The following is a 20,953-nucleotide window of genomic DNA, read 5'->3' as shown; positions in this document are numbered from 1 at the left end:
TACCCAGAACCAGAATCTGCTTCATATACCCAAAGTAGCATAAGCAGGACAGCAACTGGATTATCTGACGCAATGCAGACAATAATCAGTTGATCACATTCACAACAGTCTCAGTTTTTTCCTATAAAACCTCATACAACAATGTGGACAATACCTGGATGAAGCTACTGCAGCAAAACACTCGCTGTACATCACATTGAGGTGTGTATCTGCAAAACTCAAATTGCCAAAAGAAAACCCGAGAAGGAGGAAAGACCAACAGAGTGTAATTTCAGCAAATGAATAGCTGATTTTATTAGAAATATTAAATGTATGTACAAAGGGTCTTGTTCTCTGATTTGTAAGAGCTACAACCAGGAAGTGTTTGCTAAGATATAATTACTAGGAATGCTAACTTGTACCTTGAACAAAAAGATCTTTACAGTGGAAGTCATGAACTTTAACACGAGCAAAATCCGAAACACCTGGAAAGGTCACTCAAAAACAACTTGGAGGGAAGAGTCTACCAAAGAATCTATATAACCTAATTGTGGACGGGATTTGCCATTAGACCATCCTATATAACTAGTCATTTCTTCAACATACTTTGTTTCCTTTGTTATTGGTATACTGAACAGGACTATACAAAAAAAGCAGCTTCAAACCATCATATTCAAGTCCGCAAGATCATCCATTGGAATTTCAAGGCCACCCATAAAGTCATCGTGATCTTGTAATCCATCGTCATCAATATTCAACCAGGAACCAAGATCACCACCTTGATCATCACCAACACCGAGTACATCCATTCCAGGTAACTGCAGGTTGGACAAATCAATAGGCTCGTCCAATCCACCCAAGCCAAACTCGTCCTTCTCCTTTGCATTGCTATTTGTAGGCATTTCATTTGGCTTTTGAACAGAAGGTAATGCTGGTTTTGGTTGCTCTGATAACTTCCCAAGGAGACCATTCACAGAAACAGAATGCTGAGTTGCTTTCTGCTTAGGCTTTGTTTTGGATTTTCTATCTCCCTTAGCACTGGATGATGTTGGTCTACCAACTTTAGTAGTTCCATTTCTGGATAGAACCTCCCTGCTGTGCCCCTTTCCATCCCTGTCTCTCTCACTTCTCTTTCCTTTTGCACTGTTTGATACAGAACTTCCGATGCCTGGAACACCAGAAATACCTGGTGTACCACCAACATCATCAAGGGACAATTCCCTCTTCTTCACCCTATTTGACCAGAGATCTTCCTTCCCACTAGTTTGTTCAGATGAATGATTTAAAGCAGGAAGCATATCTGATGAATTTAGATCATGATTATCCATATTCTGACTAAACTGTGATGGACTCTGTTGTGAACCCATGGAAGCTGAAGAAAGTAAAAAAATAATCAAGATGACTTGATATAGCATATTAGACAGATATGGTATATACAATCAAATTTATTAGAATGTAAGCTAAAATGGTGATGTTGAACACAGTTGAGACAGAAGAAGCAGAGTAGATCAAAGCATTTGTTCCAAAAAAGTAGCGAAGAAGACACCTGTTCTTGCTTCCAGAGAAAGGGAAGAAGCATATAGTTTTGAGGATTCAGAAAGGAACATATCCTTGAATGAAGGATCATTGAAGCAGCTCTTGCCAGTATCTTCATATTGACGACATCGCTCCAACGTCCGTTTGACAAATCCCAATGCAGCTTGCTTGGCCATTTTGTTGCTTGTATTTTTCCCACCAGAGGGACTGGGACCCCAACAAGCCTGTCAATCAATCATTTGTCAATTTACTCAGCCATATGACATAATTATGCAATAGTAAAAATGCAGGGCATTTTGAGGGTGAGCCTTGCTGTAACTGTAAAAACACAATATTTGCATAGCCTCTTTTCTCGCAAGTAATCACACATACATCTTAAACCCCATAACTGTGAGACTTGGGAGCAGTGCATGGACAACTCTTTTAATTACATTTGACTCTACTAGTAAATAGGATTTTATATCAGCCCTAAGAGCTGACATTAGGTAATTAAAATTTGAAAATCTTAATTGATAAGCAAAACATTTATTACATCACAAATACAAAATAATAATAATAATAATAACAACAACAACAACAACAACAAATGTATTGTTTCTCTAAAACATTCCCCCCTTTTAGTTGCTTAAAATCATCTGAGGGCTATGTTGACAAAAGCTAGGTGGAAAAACAACTCATACCTAGACAGTCTTAGAGAGTCTAGACCAGGCTATCGCAATCCCTTACCCATTGGGGTAATATAAAGATCTCCAGCTTTTTCAACATGTGCATAACTAAAATAGCTTGCAAAAATTTTATTCTAAAACTGAAAGCATATTATATATACAAAGAGAAATGCTAACAACACACTCTCAAAAACATTCTTTTGTACACACTCTAGTATTGGCTAGAACTTATTATTGGAATCAACTCTATTCATGATTTTGTAATCAACTCCTACATATTAAACACAAACCTCTATCTTGCACCAGAGTATTTTTAAGACCTTTCCTTCAACGAGAAGGATTATAAGAATTTTTTTATTTTCTTATCTAATTCGATTTTTTTATTTATCATAATTATTTTTTAATTAAATGTTAATATTTTAAAATAAATTATCAATAAATAAAAATAAAATTTTTGTTACAATACAAATTATTTATCATAAATCTAAAATATAATTTATATATTTAAAATATTTACGTATACTAATTTTAAATAAAATTTATATATTAAAAAATATTATTTATTTATATATAATTTATTATAAATTTTAATTATATATAATATACATGTTTGTCTATTGCACAAATTAAAATACTAGTTTTCAATAACTTTCGACCAATAATAGAATGTATTGCTAGCATTTCTCCATATACAAATAATATTGAATGTTAAGAAGATTACCATGTATTTCTCATAAGCCATCACAACGAGTTTATCTAAAGCACGTTGCTCAAAATCCCTGTTAAACAGAAGTTTATATTTCCATTCAGGAGAAAGAAGGTCAAAAATGTTAAAATAAGCAAATAATTTGGCCAGTGCAATTACTTTTCTTGAAGTTCTTTATCCACTAAGGCAGATTTGAATATTCCATCTAGCAAGCTTTTCTTCTTGGATATCTATGAAATACAAGAAAACAGAAGTTAAAGTGAATTACATAATAAAAAAAAATGAAGAGCATTAAATGTTGAATGAAATCTATAAATTGAAGGTTTCCATCTCTATGACTGATCTATATATTTATATATTGGAAACCACAATATATAAAATCTAATATGTGAAATATCACATAACAAATAATAGTTATGGGGAAAAATGTTTTTGACAACTAATAAAGTAAAACTTGGCTTCAGCATCAATCAGTACCTGTCCTTGGTAAAGCTCCTCCAACCTAGTAATATCCTCTAATATTCCTTCATCATCTGTTTGCAACATATCAGGCTTCAGAAAAAAAAAATATTAAAATTAGTATCATAGTAACATTAAAGATTCAACAACAAAGGTCAAAGCATCTTAAAGTACATTTATTAGTTGCATCAACAGAAAAAATGAACAAAATTGTTTAAATCCTTTGGATTTGGCAAGTAGACTTACCACTGGTGATGGGGTAATTCCAATACTTTTAAGCTCCAAGAGAAGCTTATCATTTATGTCCAAGCTATCATATTGTAACTCTGAACAGGTGAAGCTAGACATTAATGCTTTATCGTGAAGAAAACCGTTTACAGAGTTACCAAAGCTTGAATTCAATCCAGTTGGAGGGAAACCAACTACATCACTTTCAGTTTCATCATGTCTCAGCTTGTCCATAACCCTATAGCCATTATAAGAAGAATGACAAGCAAACTGAAAATTTGTTCCTGAGTGGTGATCCAAACCACTTTCAGATTCCCCATCAGGTTCAAATTCAGTATCATATGCATCTAACTTGAAGTGTTCACTTCCACCACTACACTCCTCCTCTGAGATCAAAGCAGCTATAAGCCTTTGACAGAGAGGAATAACATTATGATCTCCCTTAGATAGTTGTAGCTGTTCTGAAATACTTCCGGCATTCCATTGAGCATCAGATCCAGCATCTCTTTCATGGTCCATCAACCCATATCCATTAACAATGGTTTCACAACCATCAATATTTGAAGGAATGGGAGTTGGCGTCAGTGTGCTAGATTCAAGATTTACCTGAAGGGCAAGTATTAAAAAAAGTTTGAATAGTCTATTCCTATTCTAGGTTTGTCTCAGGAATTACAAATTTTCAAGTCAATTTAATTTTTCTTTAATAATCCACAGAAATAAATATAAATATGAGACAAACATAACAACCAAAAAAGTCAATGACCACAGTTCCATATCAGACATAACAAACATTTGTAGTTTGAAAAAGAGGTTATAACCCTGAAATAATCAAACAAAAGGCATATATCAACACTATATTATAAAGGAAATTGTTGCTTGAAATTACTAAAGCCAAAAAATGTTGTATTCATTGGCCCTATTTGGATAAACTTATCCATAAGCACGAAAATAAGAAGGTAAAATAAATTGAGTCTATACTTTAAGCTAAATTAACTTGTGCACTTAACTTTTGCAGAAGCTCTTTTCATTTATCTTCTCCAAAAGCTAAGGTGCATAAGATGCTTTAGCTTATGGAGAAGTTCAACACATTTTACCTTCTTATTTTTTCTCCCCATAAGCGCTTATAGAGAAGTTTATTCAAATAGGACTTGTATAGGCGGCAAAACTGAATCAGAAACTAACCCCCCCCCCCCCCCCCCCCCCTTCCCCCCTAAAAAAAAAATCCCCAGATATGAGCCAATTACTATGAGCATTTTCAGATTCTGGCTTAGCCCAACTTAAACAAGAGGTAACAGAAGCTAGTCAATATAGCGGTATCAAAATGACCCCGGATTCATTTGGAATTGAACTGTGTAAATGTCAATTAAACTACAACAGTCAATGGCTGTGCTATATTTCATCTTCTAGATCATATATGTAACACCAAATAAATATCATCCAAAAGGCATCATTGCATACTTGATCTAGTTGACATTTAAACATTGTCAACTGTCAAGTATAGGGACCAAGTCTAACACCAATATAACATCGACAAACAGTATTCACGTACATAAATTTTATGTAAGGACCAAAATGTAGAGTTTTTCAGGTAGGATTTAAATAAAAATAAAAATAAAAAGTGACACTAGGGAATTTAACCCCAGAAGATTACCTTTTGCTTCCAGTAAGTAATATCCTCCTCAGTTATCAAACTGAAGAAAGGCACCATCATCCTCCAGAAGGGGCTGGAAAAGGCATGAGCTGCAGTGAAAAGAAAATACAAACAACAACATCAGGGAGAAATATTTAGGAAGCAAATATAGATAGCAATCAGCAAGATTAATACCAGAGTTGATAACACCCTTTACAGCAGCCAGCAGCTCTTCATGTCCATCTTCTGACCCAACTAAACCAAAAAACCAAAAGTCAATAATGATACACTTGTACCACAGTTAAAAGTTGAGTTCATTAATCTTTTTTAGAAGCATGAACTAGTACCAAAAAAATCTGCTGCTGCATTAATAGCAGGCTTTTGACGTGCATAGGCCTTACGATCAGAAAGTTTCCTAGATGGTGGACGACCTGCCTTGCTGCAAGGATTTCACCAAATCATAGATTTTAATTCATCTTCCCAAACAAAAATTGTCAAACAACTTAAATAAAGTGCTTAGATAGAAGGATGTGAACCTTTCATTCTTATCAGATCCTTGCCTGGCACTTCTAAGTTGTTTTGCAGTTCCTATATTCCCAAGCTTCTCAGATGTCATTGGCATCAGTGACCTTGTGGCAGAATGACCACGTCCTGTCCTCCCTTGCCTCCGAACACCATCTCCATGTTCTTCCCCAGAAACAAGCTTATTCTTTCTAGTTGGCAATACCACATTAGACACCTTTTGAACATTTTGTCCAGCTTTCAGATCTATCTCTTCCTGTTTCCGACCCTTTTCTTTTGGTTTAACCTCAGCCGCCCCTGACTCTTCACTTTCAGATAAGGCAGCTGAAGATGAAGGATCACCTTTTAGTCTAATTTGCTGAGGAGAACTGCCAGCCAAGCGCCTGGCAAATCCTAACCCGAGATCATTACCAGTCACATCAGATGCAGTATCCAAAGCTGGAATTTCATCATTATTTGGAGCAATGGGCATGAAATTTGTTCTTCTAGCGGTGCGAGAACTTTTTTGCGGTCTCTGCCAGGGGACAACAGGTTCCCGTGCTGATGCCACACGTTTACGACTGTTAGTACCAGCAGCAGGGGGCTTTGTGGAACAATGAGACAGTTCCCAATCATTATGAACAGTTGCTCTATGGACAACTGGTGACAACTTGGGGGCAACTCCTGAACTTGACCGTGGTGCTCGAATAGCAGTGTTCATTTTTGCACTTGAGGTAGGACTAGCTGAATTAAATTCATCACGTGCAGTAGCCCTGGGCATAGAACATAACAGTAATACATTCCGAATCAATCATCAATTACAGTAAAAATATCAAAGGTGAAGAGACATTTGAACTATAATCATGTCATTCCATATCAATTGAACAATCCTATGAAAACAAGATGTAAATAAGGAGAAAATGAGAAAGCAACATGCAAAAAATATTGTAGTGAAAGATAATTTTTTTTCCCAAAAGCACAAAAGCATAAAAACAAGAAATGGGATACACAGCTTGTGTTTACTTGTTTACAGCTCTGAAATTCACCCTTTCCTTGTCTGAACTAACAGGACGGCCACGCCTATCATTGACAAGGGAATTATTATCTTGGTTGTTTCTAGGGGTAGAGGCACGTATGCCCAAGCCAGTTTGTTGAGAGATACCATCTGATTTTCCAGTTCCAACAGTTCCATTAGAAACTCCTGGCCTGTAAAAAAATACATGAAATTGTTATATTTATATGCTAGGTCTAAGCAATATAATATCCAATGCCAGGTTTAAGCAATATAATAAGAATTGGATAGACCAAATAAATAAATATAAATATATATATCATGGCCCTTAAAATTTGCAAAATCCCCCACAACTGTATTCTCTTTCTTCTAAGTAAATCCTTTCACCATTAACACTGTGGAGAGACCTCAAACATAGTCACACCTATAAGTTATATTTATCCTCCAATTAAAACATTTGGAAGCAAACAGGAAGCTACAATTCTATGGAAGTAAGCAAATTACAGTTATCAGGCAGTTGGTTAGAGAGGAAATGGAATGATTGCATTTTCAAGAATGTCCCTTTGCCCCAACATTCAGCAAGATTGCTTATACGAATTATCTCTAGGGAGTAGGGATATGCTCATGGTTATTTCAAAGAAATTTCTATTATTGATATGCTTAGAGATTAAAAAGCCTAACAATTTATTTTTGGACATTTTGACTCTTTTTAAAAGAGGATTTTCTTATCCTCAATCCTCCCACAAAATGTGCCTACTCTCCAATCTTTATATTAAAATATTATTTTAGTACAAAAATATTATTTCCACATTAAGAAATATTATATTGAAAATTGAATATGATAACGGAAATAATATTTAATTATGTAACACATTCATACCTGAAAGAATGAGAATCATTACTCAATTTTGACCGCGAATCAGTAGCAAGTCTTTGTTGCACTCCCTGTTTAGTTTCTTGGAAGGTGTTAACAGGTTTAGTCAATGTTGTACTTGGAGAACCATCAAGTTTGATGCAGGAACGCTTTTTCTTCATTTTTGACTTTTCCCAACCATCACCTCCAATAGGTAAGGTTCGCTCTTCACTCTGAACTACACCGTTGTTGGCAATCCGTAGCTTTTCCTTATCTCTGTCAACACTCCCTAATGGCCTGGCAAGAGAATTAGTCCGCACATCCACCTGAAATTTATCAAAACAAGTCAGTCTTGCTCAAGGTTTTATTGCATACCATATTCTGAAAGATGACTCTATATAAAGGAATGAACAAAATTTTAAAGCTACTGGTCTACAACATAGTTATTTCTTCTTAGAACCTAAAAGCTGAAAAAGTAGAATATCCTATATTTCACCCCTTTCAGAGAAAATGTGAGAAATGCAAAGACCAACCATAAAGCTCTTGAAAACCTACATACAAGCTTCAGGAAGAACACATAATGAATACAATAAATCTATATGTAAATTTTTCAAACAAAGGTTCTAGAAGGCAACTTTTGCAAAGGAAAATTTTAATAAAGGTGGTTTCCATGTAAATCAGAGATGAACAAATGATACAAAATCAAAATATACTACTAGGGCATATATACTATTCATGACAGTACAGTATTTATTTATAGGAAGAAACAAAAGGAGTGAAATTAAGCATGTTAACACTTGCAAACTCGCATGGGGAATAAGCCATCATAGTCACATACCCTTACATCAACCATAGAAGTTCGAGTGCGCTTGTTTGGAACAACATTTTTGGTACGTTCTTCTGACTTTTGCTGCTCAAGTTCAAAACCACCGGTGGCAGGATGACCTTGAACTCCAACCTTACCTATGCTCGGCCCCAAGACTGGCCGATCACTTAACATGGCATTAGAACGCTCATTAGAAAAACCTTCAGCTCGAGATCTTTTCTTTGATGTTATAGCTGGGAAAACTTCATGGAATACAGATAAAGCCTCACTAAACATTTTCACACGTTCCCTGTTGAATAATGTATATCATGCAATGTTATAAACTTAATTACATCCATATAACTTCAATGCAAGTAACAAAACCTACAAAGAACTACCTTGCCTTCACAACATTTCCACCCAAAACTTCCTTGAGTCGTTTCAGGTCTTCTGGTACTGGAGACGACAGTAGCTTGCCTTTTGAAGAACTAGATGGAGATTCATCAGGTGAAATTCCAAGAGCAGCATTAACAAGTCGCTTATAATCCATTTGACGATTAGACTTATGCTCTAGTGTTAACAACTTCGGATCAAAACGCACATAATTGAAGAAGCTCTCCACATCCCCATGCATTGCTGGAGAACTGCTTCTTAACATGTTAGGAAGAGAAGACAGAATTGGATTTTCCATGCTTTCCCGAAAGCTACCTGATCTATCTAATGAAGCAGCTATGTGGGATCCACGTTGCCCAGGGTACAATGGTCTATCTGGGCTATTGGAAGAAGGATCAAACTTGCTAGATGTTGCCATTGCCCTAGTTCCCACACATCCTTTGAGTCAAAAATACAGAACAGAGAGAGGTGCATGACAAAGATGCGGCACTATGGCACATAAAGGGCAAATCTAAATCACAAGAGAAGAAGTGGAGATAGCACCTGAAAGGTCAAAATAGTCACAGGAAAAAATTAAATTCTTTTGGCCAAGATATGGAGACATTTATGTGCACCCCAATTCATCAAAGGTAAGATTTGAGATTGCAAATAAGGACTCGTGCTCAAATGCATCAGAACTTATATGACAATACAGAAAAAAAAAATAGTTTTTTTTTACAGAAACTTGTAAATTTACTAAAAGCTAAAAAATTCATAACACAACATACAGAGCTTATCTTAATGGTTAAAGTTGTATCATTTTCTTATTCCAAATCTCATTTCTCTATTGTAAAAAAGGGATATATTCTAATAATTTCAACATACGATGAAAACAAAGCTACAAAAATGTCAAAATTGATAGATGTAAATAAAACTACAAGTGCTGGCATTATAATAGAAAGCTCTTAAAATGGATACTCCAAAAAATATATATATATATTATTAAGTATATCCTTAACTCCAACCTACTAGACAAATCTCATAAAAATTGGATTAAGTTGCATCATATATTTCACAGACTCTGATCTGTATAGGATTAGATCCTAATTCTTATATCACTGGTTTATGACTTCTCCATGTAGTATATCATTTCAACCAAAAATAAATCAAATTAAAATGCCTGTTTGTTTGTCAACTTTTTAAAGAAAAAATATTTTAAAATAAAAATGTATGAAAAATTATAATAACTGTGCTTTTGAAGGAAAAAAAAAACTTAAAATAACCCATTTTAGTGCTTTATTTAGGAGATGAAAAATAACTCCTAGAAAAACACTAAAAAGACTACAATACAGAATCACTTTATTTTAAGAACAAAGATACATGTCATTAGTCTCTAGTATATAATCTCTTATTAATAATATATATAAAGAAGACAACAAGTCCTCAAAGCACCTAAATCTTCTCCTAAATGACTTTAGTTTAACTATCAAAGTTACAGTTGACGTGAGACTAAGGGTTAAAAAATCATTGCAAAATGTGGGCACCGCATAATTTACTTACCTTTAATCTTAATCTTAATATCAATTATCTGGCATCAAGCATACTTTTATTATAAATGCAGGTATCTTTCGAAGTTGAAAATTATTGAAGAAAGAAATCTTAATGTGAAGTTGTTAACAGACACTCCCATTCAATAATGGGGTAAAAAATGATTCATATAACCATGAGCAAGAATATTTCCAACACTGCAACAGTCAACATTGATTCAACCATAGAAGAAACGAGCAAGCTCATCATTATATTGCAAGTCAGACTGCTCGTACTTTACCAAACACCATGATCATATAAAGAAATGTAAATTTGTATAAATAAATGTTCAATTGGCATCACGGTGAAATCTATATAGTTGCAACGAATGCTATGAAATCCTAGCCTGTTAATTAGAGTTCATTTATTCAATTCACAAAACAAACAGATTGTGGATCTTAAAAATAACCAGCACAGTTCCTGGCCGTGCGGAAAACAGTTAAGTCCCACCCTCCGAATGCACCAAGCAGTGACATCACAAAGACGCTGTTTGATTACAAATTGTCCTTCCTATACTCGTGCACATATATTAAGTTTACTTCCTCAGTTCAATGCACTATCTATGTAACAATATATTCAGCAATGATGGCGCATTAAAATTCACCATGCAGTCTGAGCTTTTAAATAGATGATAAAAAAAAGAATACAATGTATGTATATAAATGCAAATTTGGTCCATTAATGTCCTAGTGGTATAGTATTTCAGATAGAAAATAAATATGCATCAAGCAATGAAGAAGACAAGTGGTGGTGTAGGCTATGCTGAAGCAAGTCCATTGAAGCAAATACCCTATTTGTCCCAGAGAATTGGGTCGAGAGCAGAATTTAAATTAAAATTTATGGAAAGGGCGCAGAGAAGTAAGAAGAGGAAACCCTAGGGGGTTGAATCGAGAGAAAAGGAAAAAAGAAGTAGCGGGAGGAGCATTAGGAATTGCAGGAAAAGAAAACCCTAGAAGTTGAATCACGGTAATAAAAAAAGGAAAGAGAGAAATTAAAATTTGAAGACCTTGAATGCGGCAACGAGGCGATTGAGGGAATCGAAGGGAGGTTGGAATTAGGAAGAGTTGAGTTGCCCGACGCTGAGTTGGACCTCCAAATTCGTACGAGCCGAAGCCATGGACTCCGGTGTTTTGATCATGATCGCCAACAATTGGACCGACTTCAAATTACCCTTTGCCCCCTTCTTTTTTCCTTTTCCCAAATTACGCTCCCCTTTCCACCAGGGGCCTTTTCGGAATTCTCTTCTTCCACACCCTATAACTGCCACTGTGCTATGATTATTATGCCATCTTCTAAATTATTGTAATCCAACTATATTACAATTTCTTAAGTCGTTACTTGCTTACCATACCAACATAACATCAATTTAAATATATTTTACATTCATGTAAATATGTTTCTATATTTTTTAATCTACCTTCTTGGAGAAGAAAAAATTAAACTAATGGATACATTAATTAGTAAAAATAATGTAATTAAATTGTTATAAACTTTACTTAAATAAAAATGAACATGAACAATTGCTCCAAACAATCATCGGATGTGATAAAAATAAATGGATCTAATCATTTTGTTTTTTTACTTAGGATGTAATTATATTTACTAATTAATTAAACTGTTTACGCTAATATTATTCACTATTCCTTCCATTCCATTTTATTTAACGTATAAAATTTTGGCATGAGACTTAAAAATATAATTAATATGTCTCATTTTATACACATTACACCCTTAAACATTTTTGGATTTCTAACCATGAAATAAGTATTGAAAAAGATAAAAACGTGTTAATTAAATTATGCATTAATATTAATAGTTAATAGTATAATAGGAAAAAAATATTTAATGCTAATTAATATATAATTTTTTTTATAACTGAATATTATTAATTATTATGTAAATAAATAAATAAGTAATTAAAATAAAAATAATTCATAATATTTCATTTTAATTAATAATTAATTATATAAATTAATATGTAAACTTGATTCGAATAAAAAGTAAATAGTTGATCCAAACTTGAATTTTATTATAATAGTCAAATCTAATAAAATTTAACGGACTTATTATATTAAATAAAAATTTAAATTGTTCGTATTAATATTATTTATCGTATATTTTTATTGTAATTAAATATTTATTAGTTATGCTTAATTTTTTTTAAAGTATTTATTTGAAATATATTTCACAAATAATAATATTTAGAAGTAACATTGTTTATAAATATGTAGTAAAATTTAAAATATTTTATCTTAATTAATAAATAACGTAAAAAATCAATAAATAAAATATTATTTATATCATTATAATTAAAAAAATTAATACAGATATTAAAATATATTCGTGAATCGTGTATTTTTTTATTTTTTATTTTCAGATTTATATGTTTATGAATTGTGTACGTCCAGCAATCATTAAATTCATCAACCACCTTGTCCTTTGAAGACTGAAGGAGGGTGAAGAGGTAAAGGTAAAAGAGTAATAGCATTCCATGTGCAAATTTTTCAAATGGCAACCAACCATCGTAAATAGAAATATCTGGAGTTGACCCAGTAGTAGTATGAATCAAAAATTAATATCTATAGAGTTGTGTTTTCAAATATTATTTTCCTCTTTATAATTTTGATTCATAAATTATTAAATTGACTCATCTGTTGAATTAAGTCAAATTGATCCGATTTTTTTCAAGTCTAAAAGTAAATAGTCTAACCGATCTAATTTGTTACGTTAGACTAATTTTTAATAACTTAGACTATTTGTGAACAAATTGAACATTTGTTATGTTGCCTTTGATTACATTGACATTGGTAAGAGCATTGCAAATAAAGATGTGAAAAAGAAGACTTTGGTTGAGCTTGTTGGTTTTTTTGGCGAGTCAATGTCTTTGCTTTGTGTAAAATGTCTACTATTAATTTGTTTAGAAGTTTTGAGCATGTTGTCCTCGTTATGCTTGGTCCTATGAATAGTTGCTTAAGTTTATCTATTGTGTCTCGTTACGAATGTGGCAAAAAAAACAAAACATGTGTATTTGTTGCCAAATCGCTTGGATTGTTTGATTAAGAGGACCCTAGGAAGAGAAATTCCTTAAAGACAAGTCTACATAGGGTTTATGGGAAGTTCAAGATGCATAAACCAAATATCGTAAGGGACGAGTTTCTTTGAAGACAATTTTGTTACCATTTAAAATAAAATAAAATTTGCCACATTAGTTTAAAAACAACAAATTAAAAAAGGCTGCATCATTAAATTTTTCCACCTGATAATGGCCACATCAGCGAGACAATTGTAATTTGGTAGATGAAAAATGTGTTACATTCTAAAACTTTGGTGGTGACAAAATTTGTGAAAAAAAATTAATTGAGCATAAAACTCGTGAAAATATAAAGTTTATGACACAAAGTACATATTAAACTTACCATAATTAGTAAATTAAGGTAATGATATCCTATCAATACATAAAAAAAATATTATCTTCCAAAAATATTTAAGATCTCCATATAAAAAACAATTTATTGCAAGAGAGTAGGAAAAGGCCTTAAAAATTAGTTGAATTTTAAAAAAATTAAACATCATATAATTAGTGTGACATTTTGTTTTATATAAGTGTGGAAACATATATATGGGATGATACTATAAAAATATATAAGCAATTAACTTTTATTATTTAATAATGTTTTTTAATTTTGTTTTTATATAATTGATTTAAAGTAATTAATTTTAAAAAAATTATTGTTAGGAGATTTTCTTTAATTGTAACCTCTTTTTTTATTCTATTAACTCTTTTATCACTTTCAAATTACAATTTTCATTTTTACTCATAAATTAGTTTTACTATATATAATTTACATGTTAAAAGTTAAAAATACTTTTGTATCACAATATAGTTTTTGTATTATAAATATAAAATATAATCTATATGTTCAAAAATTTACTTTATATATTTAGAAATATTTATTTATTATAAATTTTGTTAAATTTCAATAGTTACTGCTATATTTTTTTATCATTTTCAATAAAAAAAATAATTATTTTTTAATTTTCTTTCAATTGTACAAAAAAGAAAGAATCCACATTTTTCTGCTTTATTTCTTTTTATGTAAATATTCCATACAGAATTAGAGATTGTATGTATATATAGCCGTTGGAATGGTTTCCATGACAGGGATGCATCAATATCATGTCATGGATTCTTCTTGTTTGGCATCTTTACGGCGAACTGGCACTTGGCACTTGGCAACGCCCATGTAATCCTACAATTTAGAAAGTGCAACCAAACACCTTTAGTCAAGCCAAAAGCACGTGTCTATAACTATAAACATTAAACAGCACATGAAAAACGTGTCAAAATAACAAAGCACAATCCGTATAAAGTTGCCATTCAGTACTCCCCATCACTCAACAGTTTACACTTCACATTCCATTCTGATTCTAGTATTCCACTACTTGACAACTATGCCCACAAGCTTTTTTGCTCTTTTCTGCACACACCAAAGCCAAAGACCATTTAATTCAATGAATTATTTCTCATATAATATAACCAATATTCGTAGAACATTATTTAAAGAATTAACAAATTCAACTTTTGTAAAAACTATAATAAAAAATACATTGATAATATATTAGATTAGGCCATTAAAGAATAATGTGCTCAAGTTAAAAGGCCAATGCAGGAATCTCAATCAAGCTATTAGTATTTAGCAATGCTTATTTTTTTTTTACTTATTGGCTGAGATATAAACCAAAAATACGAAGCAGTATTAAAAGTCACACAAGAAGATATAGATAATAGCACTGTAGGAGAAAAAGACTAGACCTGTGTTATGGTCAACATCTCCTATAGGCTATAGCCAGACATATGGGTATGTAGGATTTGAGATGACTTTAAACTCATTCTATGATTGGATTGTTGATATTAAATAGTACAAGCAAAATGCAACATGAAACCTTAATTCACTTTCTATTAATAACAAACATAAAGTCTACCATCACCGCAAAGTTACTTGACTTTAGTCTCTCTTTTTTCACTACAAGTGTCAGAGGCTTAAGCCAAATTTGGATATGTCTTGACCAACATAAACTGTTCTTCAGAAATCGACCAAGTGAGGAAATAGCAAAAATAATGAATGATGCACAAAGCATTATGCATGTGACCATTTGCAACAGATGCAAGAGGATAACAATTAGGAAAAAAATAAATCATGAATAGTAGCTTCTTACACCCATTTCAAACTAAAATCCAATTTAATTTTTAAAAATAATTACATTAATTGAGGGAAAAACAAAACGTCTGCAGGCTTACTTGCTTGCTTATTTGAAAGCTCTTATAACATATTGATATATAAACTCGAGTGAAGGAAAATAAATGAAAAATAGAGGGAAGAAAAATAAAAGAGAAAAATAAGTAAGAAAAAGTGATAAAAATAAGGTTTTTTATTTTGAGAAAAATAAGTAAGAAATAAAATTAAATAATATTATAAAGTTAATTAATTTAAATAAGTGAAGGAAAAAGAAAATATAATTAATAATAAAATTATAATATTTATTAAAATTATTATTTATTTAAATAAAAAATATATTTATTCAAATAAAACTACTTTTGGTTTCATTCGAAGAAACATATTTATTCGAATAAAACACTCATTAACATGTTATTTAAACACATGCAATTATTCAAAGTCCTCTCATTCGAATAAAACAAATATTTCATTTAAATAAATCACATCTTTGAAGCACTCCCACTCAAATAAAAGTTCATGGTTTCATTTGAATAAAATCATGTATTTGAATACAGTCCACTATCATTCAAATAAGAAAACATGTATTTGAATATCATGAATTGTCATTCAAATAAAAGTTGTATTCGAATATACCACCTCTGGGGCAGCCAACAACATATAAAAATCACTACGTGCAAAATGAGGGTTTGGTGAAAGGGTTATGAGTAAGGAGGGATAAAATGGTATAAAAAAAACTTCCATTAGTATCTCTTCACTATTTCCCTTCCTTTTTATAGAGAATTTTACAAATATGAAATCCACATCTGTAAATTTCTCATGTGATGTATTTCTTTTTAAACAAAATTGTGCACCTTATTTCTTGAAGTAATTTCTTCGCTCTCCTTCCTATTTTATTGGTGTTTCTCCTAAACTAAACACAATGTTAGTCATCCCATTTTCTCAACAAAAAAAAAAATTTAAAAATAAATATATATATATATATATATATATATATATATATATATAATCATCCCTTTCAATTTCAAATATGTGAAAAAAAGTTTATTTGTTTTTAACAAGTTAGTAGTTAACATTTAAGGAAATGCATATCCATGAAATTTAGACTTGGAACATGTCTAGGTAAATGGAAACATCTATTCACCCAAGAAAACATGACCTACATCTTCCGGTGTCAAGAGGTTGGAGCTAGTTGTTGTTGAAAATTTATGCAAAAATTTTTATAATTAGATTCGTGAGGAAAAAAAATGTTGAATAATAGCACACAAAATTGATAACAGAATTTAGTTAATTGTTTTACATCTTCATACTACTGCAAATATTATATTGAACAAAGAGAAAATATATTCATACTTTCCTAAAGTGATCATCAATAAAAGTCATAAAGTATTGCTTTCCACCAATATATGAACAGTTGTTGGACCCCAAACATTAGAGTGAACAAACTTAAGTCTCTCGTTCTTTGGGATTCTTTCACTCGTTTGAAAGCAAACTCGTTTTTACTTTCCAAGTATACTGTGCAAAAAAGATAAATAATAGAAGAGGTTGGATAATGTATATCAAAAACTCGCATGTCTTTTACAGTGAAGTAATAATGTAGTAAGATAAAGTAAGAAAAAATGTTAGATAGAACACTAAATATTTTTATACTGCTTCGCTTCAACCATTAAGACCATATAGTTCTCAATCCAATCAAATTGAGTTTCACTATCTTTAAATAAAGATACAAGTATTCTTTTAACAAGTCACTTGTTTAATTTTAAGTATTTTTTGACTTGCCTCTTCAAACAATTATCAAAGTATTCTTTTAACAGCAAGTCTCTCTAGACTTAACAACCAAGTATTTTTTTACATTCAAGTCTCTTTAGACTTAAGAACAAGTATTTTTTTTTAAACAAGTCTCTTTAAACTCAATCTTATAATAATAGTTATGAAGGTTAAAAAAAATGTGTGCACTAAGACTTTATCCTTCAACAAGGACTAGTTATTTTTTATTTTATTTTCTTTTAGTGTTGTTACACACACAACAACAACACTTGAAATAACTTTTTGGCAACATGTATTGTTGCTCTGAATAACACCACAAGAGACCATACATGTGACAGTTTTTGTACCAGCGTCACATGTTGACATTTTTAAATATATAAATAATTAATTTAAAAAAAATAATTTATTAATAAAATATAATTTTTTTAAATGTTAAATAGTAATCAATAAAATTTAATTTAGTTAAATATATACACGTTTTAATTAATTAATAAATAAGAAATTTTTACATTAAAAAATTTGTTAGTTTTATTTAAAATTAAAATTAAAATAATTCTTAAATAATTTTTAATTTAAATTACATTAAAAAATTAAAACTAATATTAATAAATTAACCACTTTTGCCTTCAGTATGAAATTATTATAATATTAGTGGCGTCAAGAACTACTTGCTGCAAGCTACCTACCTTGAATAATTCTTGGAGTACATCTCAACTAACCTACACTTTACACTTTGAGATCCTATACACATGATTAGTACTTTGTATATTTATAAATTAGGACACCTTCCCTTCATTTATTTCTTAACAAGAGAAAACATCGTAATGCAGAAAGCGCCACATACATGATGACCTTTTGTGGTGTAATTTTGGGCAACGAGATATGTTGCCAAAACAGTTGAAGTTAGATGCCCAATAACAATGCTGTACTTAACTCGAGCGTTATCATTATAACGTCAGGTTTTTTTTTTACCTATGGTTGATCACTCTAAAATGAGAATAAATTTTAAAATTGTCTCAATCCTAAATAAATTTCTATAACGATCCTAGTAGCCAGGGTAAAAAGCATTTTTTTAAAAGAGTAACTGTTCAAAAAACATTCTCAGAACGACCAGAGACCCGAAAATAGATTCATGTTCCAAAATCCAAATATAGACATATGACCAAAATATTCCACTGTTATTCTCTGTATCGGTTATCACGGGATGGGAGATAGATAGACACATTGACCTTTTTCCTATAACTGCAGTTTTAATGATCAAAAGAAACTCATAATTAATAAAAAAAGACATGACTGTACAGTGATCCCCTTCTCCCAGCAGCAAGACTGCGTAGACAGAAGTCAAAACACAAAAAGCGCAAATACGATATTTCTCCGTGGAGAGCCCCCAAATATAATTTACGGGTCAAACAGTGTGGGACATAGCAGAACAATATATTATGGCATTATTAGACACAAAAAAAAAATCAAACACGCGGCGGCATCGACCTTACATGAATCGACAAGTTTTTTAATCGCAAATCTGACGAGCACCGAATGGAAAATGTCTGAAATGTCAGGAACAAAGCCAAAAACATGGATTTAAGAAAACAAAAATGAAACATATTGATTCATTCAGTTTTTGGGTTGGGTAAAAAAGTATCTACAGAAATTGATATTATCCCCACTAACAGAATGTTATTATAAGAAATAAGAATAAAAGGCAAAAGAATTAATAAGAAGAGATGCATGATGATGATGATGATGATGACGATGATCATTGGAAAAAAGCAGAGGCGGCGCGGCCATGGTGCAACAAATAGTGCGCAATGTGATCCCTGGCCTGCAGCGCAGCGTTAGACCGAACCGCATTCTCCGGCAGCATGTCATCATGAAAGATGTGAAATTTGCATTCAGGGGCCATGTCTTGGTTGGTCATCTGACAAATATTATGCAAAACGCAACAGGCGCCGAGAAGCACGGGCAAGTCCTGGAGCTTAACCTCGGTCCTCTTCTGAAGGCAAGACCACCTCCCTTTGAGCCTGGCGAAGGCCTCCTTAGCCACCCCCTGAATCTCCCCAACCTTCTCATTAAACGCGTGCTGCGTCCACGTCAGATTCTGATGCGTGTATGGCACCAAGACACCGTCCATCAGAGGGTGCCCCGAGTTTCCCACCACCCAAACGTCCTTCAAACTGCCCCTGCTCGCTCTCTCATACAAGGCGCTCTTTTCCAGAACCTGCTCGTCCGAGAGAGACCCCGGCCACCCTATGCACACGTCGCTGAACACGCCTTTCGTGTCCACCACGCCTTGCACGGTTATCGAGTAACACGTCTTCTGGTTCCGCTCCGTGTGTCGCTTGTTGAAGTAAGCGTTCACGTTCGACTTCGGAGCAATTATGGGAATGTGAGTCGTGTACATTGACCCACCCACGTTCGGGATTCCGCTCAGCGACTCGAACTCTTGTTTCGTTTTCTCCATCGCCGCGTCGTCCGGCCACCGGAGGAACTTCGGCATCAGGACGGTTTTGATGGCGGAGCACACCTCCAGGACCAGCTTGTGACACGTCGAGATTCCCAGGCCGAACCGCTTTGACACTTCCCGGAGAGGGTCCCCGGTCGCCAGCCGCCAAATGCACACCGCCACGCGCTGCCGCACCGGAATGGCGTCGCGGAGCATCGTGTTCTTTTTCGTGACGGCGGAGTCCAGGTGCTGGCAGATCATGTCGAACGTGCTTTTGCTCATTCGGAAGCACCGCCGGAATTCGGATTCCGGGAAATCCGGGTGGTTGCAGCGTTCCCACCAGTCCTTGGAACGGTCCTTCACCCAGAGACGGCGCTGGGGCGCCGTTCCTGAGGAACTTGTGGCAGCAGAATTGGTGTCGTCGAAGGCAGTACTATTATTAGTGCTGCGACGAGGCCTCTTGGTTGGAGAGGAGTCGAAGTCGAAGTGGAATTGGTTTGGTTGAGAATCCATGAAGGAAGGTTGTTGTTGGTCGAGGTGAATTATGGAATTAAGGAGGTGGTTGAAAGCGGTGTGGTTTGTGTGGAAGGTATTTCCGCGTCGTTTGTTGGGGTTGATATTGGAATTGGGGAGAGTGGGATTGGTTTCGGGGAAGAAGAGGGAGGAAAAGTCTTCGAGGGTAAGGAAGGAGGAGGAGTTGATTTCCATGTGAAATGAAGAAGGTGTGAAAGGGGAGTGTGAACGGTGAAGAATTTGGGAAAGAGAAGATAGGGTGTGGGGTTTTATACGTGGGGACTGGGGAGGGGGTAGGGAAAAGAAGAAGCATACCGTCTCATGGCCCATGGCCCATGGCCCATGGGAACGCGGTACCTTTGACCCATGACTATCACTAATGAGTAAAGTAAAGGGAAGGGAAACGTGGGTTTTCTCATCCACGCGTTCACAAAATCAAACACGTTTCAATTCATGCGGAAACTTTTAAGAAGTTTCGCTCAATAGGAGTACGACCCCTACGCTACAATCATGACTTGCCAAATCAGACCTCTAAATCATTTTACTCCCACACCCTAATTCTTTTTCTTACTAGTTAAGAAAATAAATATAGAAAAGAATTATATTTTTTTCTCTGTTTTTTTTTACATTTATATTTCTATTATATTTAAACATTTTTCATTA

At 33.4% G+C, this 20,953-nt stretch overlaps 2 protein-coding genes across 3 annotated transcripts; both read right to left on the bottom strand.

The window, feature by feature from the left end:
- Positions 1–269: 269 nt before the first annotated feature.
- On the bottom strand, positions 270–11,498 carry LOC109807714 (uncharacterized). Of its 2 annotated transcripts, none has more exons than XM_020370302.3 (15): positions 11,340–11,498; positions 8,773–9,310; positions 8,408–8,684; positions 7,597–7,895; positions 6,728–6,910; positions 5,740–6,477; positions 5,551–5,642; positions 5,399–5,458; positions 5,225–5,313; positions 3,592–4,179; positions 3,364–3,438; positions 3,046–3,116; positions 2,902–2,959; positions 1,526–1,739; positions 270–1,351 (listed from the first exon to the last, which is right to left on the bottom strand). In XM_020370302.3, the coding sequence occupies exons 2-15, from the start codon at positions 9,183–9,185 to the stop codon at positions 639–641; spliced, it is 3,870 nt and encodes a 1,289-aa protein (XP_020225891.2). In that variant the 5' UTR covers positions 9,186–9,310; positions 11,340–11,498; the 3' UTR covers positions 270–638. The 2 variants fall into 2 exon arrangements, with proteins under 2 accessions (XP_020225891.2, XP_020225892.2); XM_020370303.3 differs by having other exon boundaries at positions 8,773–9,189; positions 11,340–11,495.
- Positions 11,499–18,914: 7,416 nt separating this feature from the next.
- LOC109809886 (protein ANTAGONIST OF LIKE HETEROCHROMATIN PROTEIN 1) lies at positions 18,915–20,547 on the bottom strand. Its single transcript, XM_020373302.3, has one exon. It carries the CDS (start codon positions 20,483–20,485, stop codon positions 19,091–19,093), a length of 1,395 nt encoding a protein of 464 aa, XP_020228891.1. The 5' UTR covers positions 20,486–20,547; the 3' UTR covers positions 18,915–19,090.
- Between the last annotated feature and the right edge of the window lie 406 nt (positions 20,548–20,953).

Source organism: Cajanus cajan, chromosome 5 (assembly GCF_000230855.2).
Source record: "Cajanus cajan strain Asha chromosome 5, NIPB_CcT2T_4, whole genome shotgun sequence".
Lineage (NCBI taxonomy): Eukaryota > Viridiplantae > Streptophyta > Magnoliopsida > Fabales > Fabaceae > Cajanus > Cajanus cajan.
Note: the sequence above shows the minus strand (reverse complement) of the source record. Positions and strands in the feature narration are given on the sequence as shown.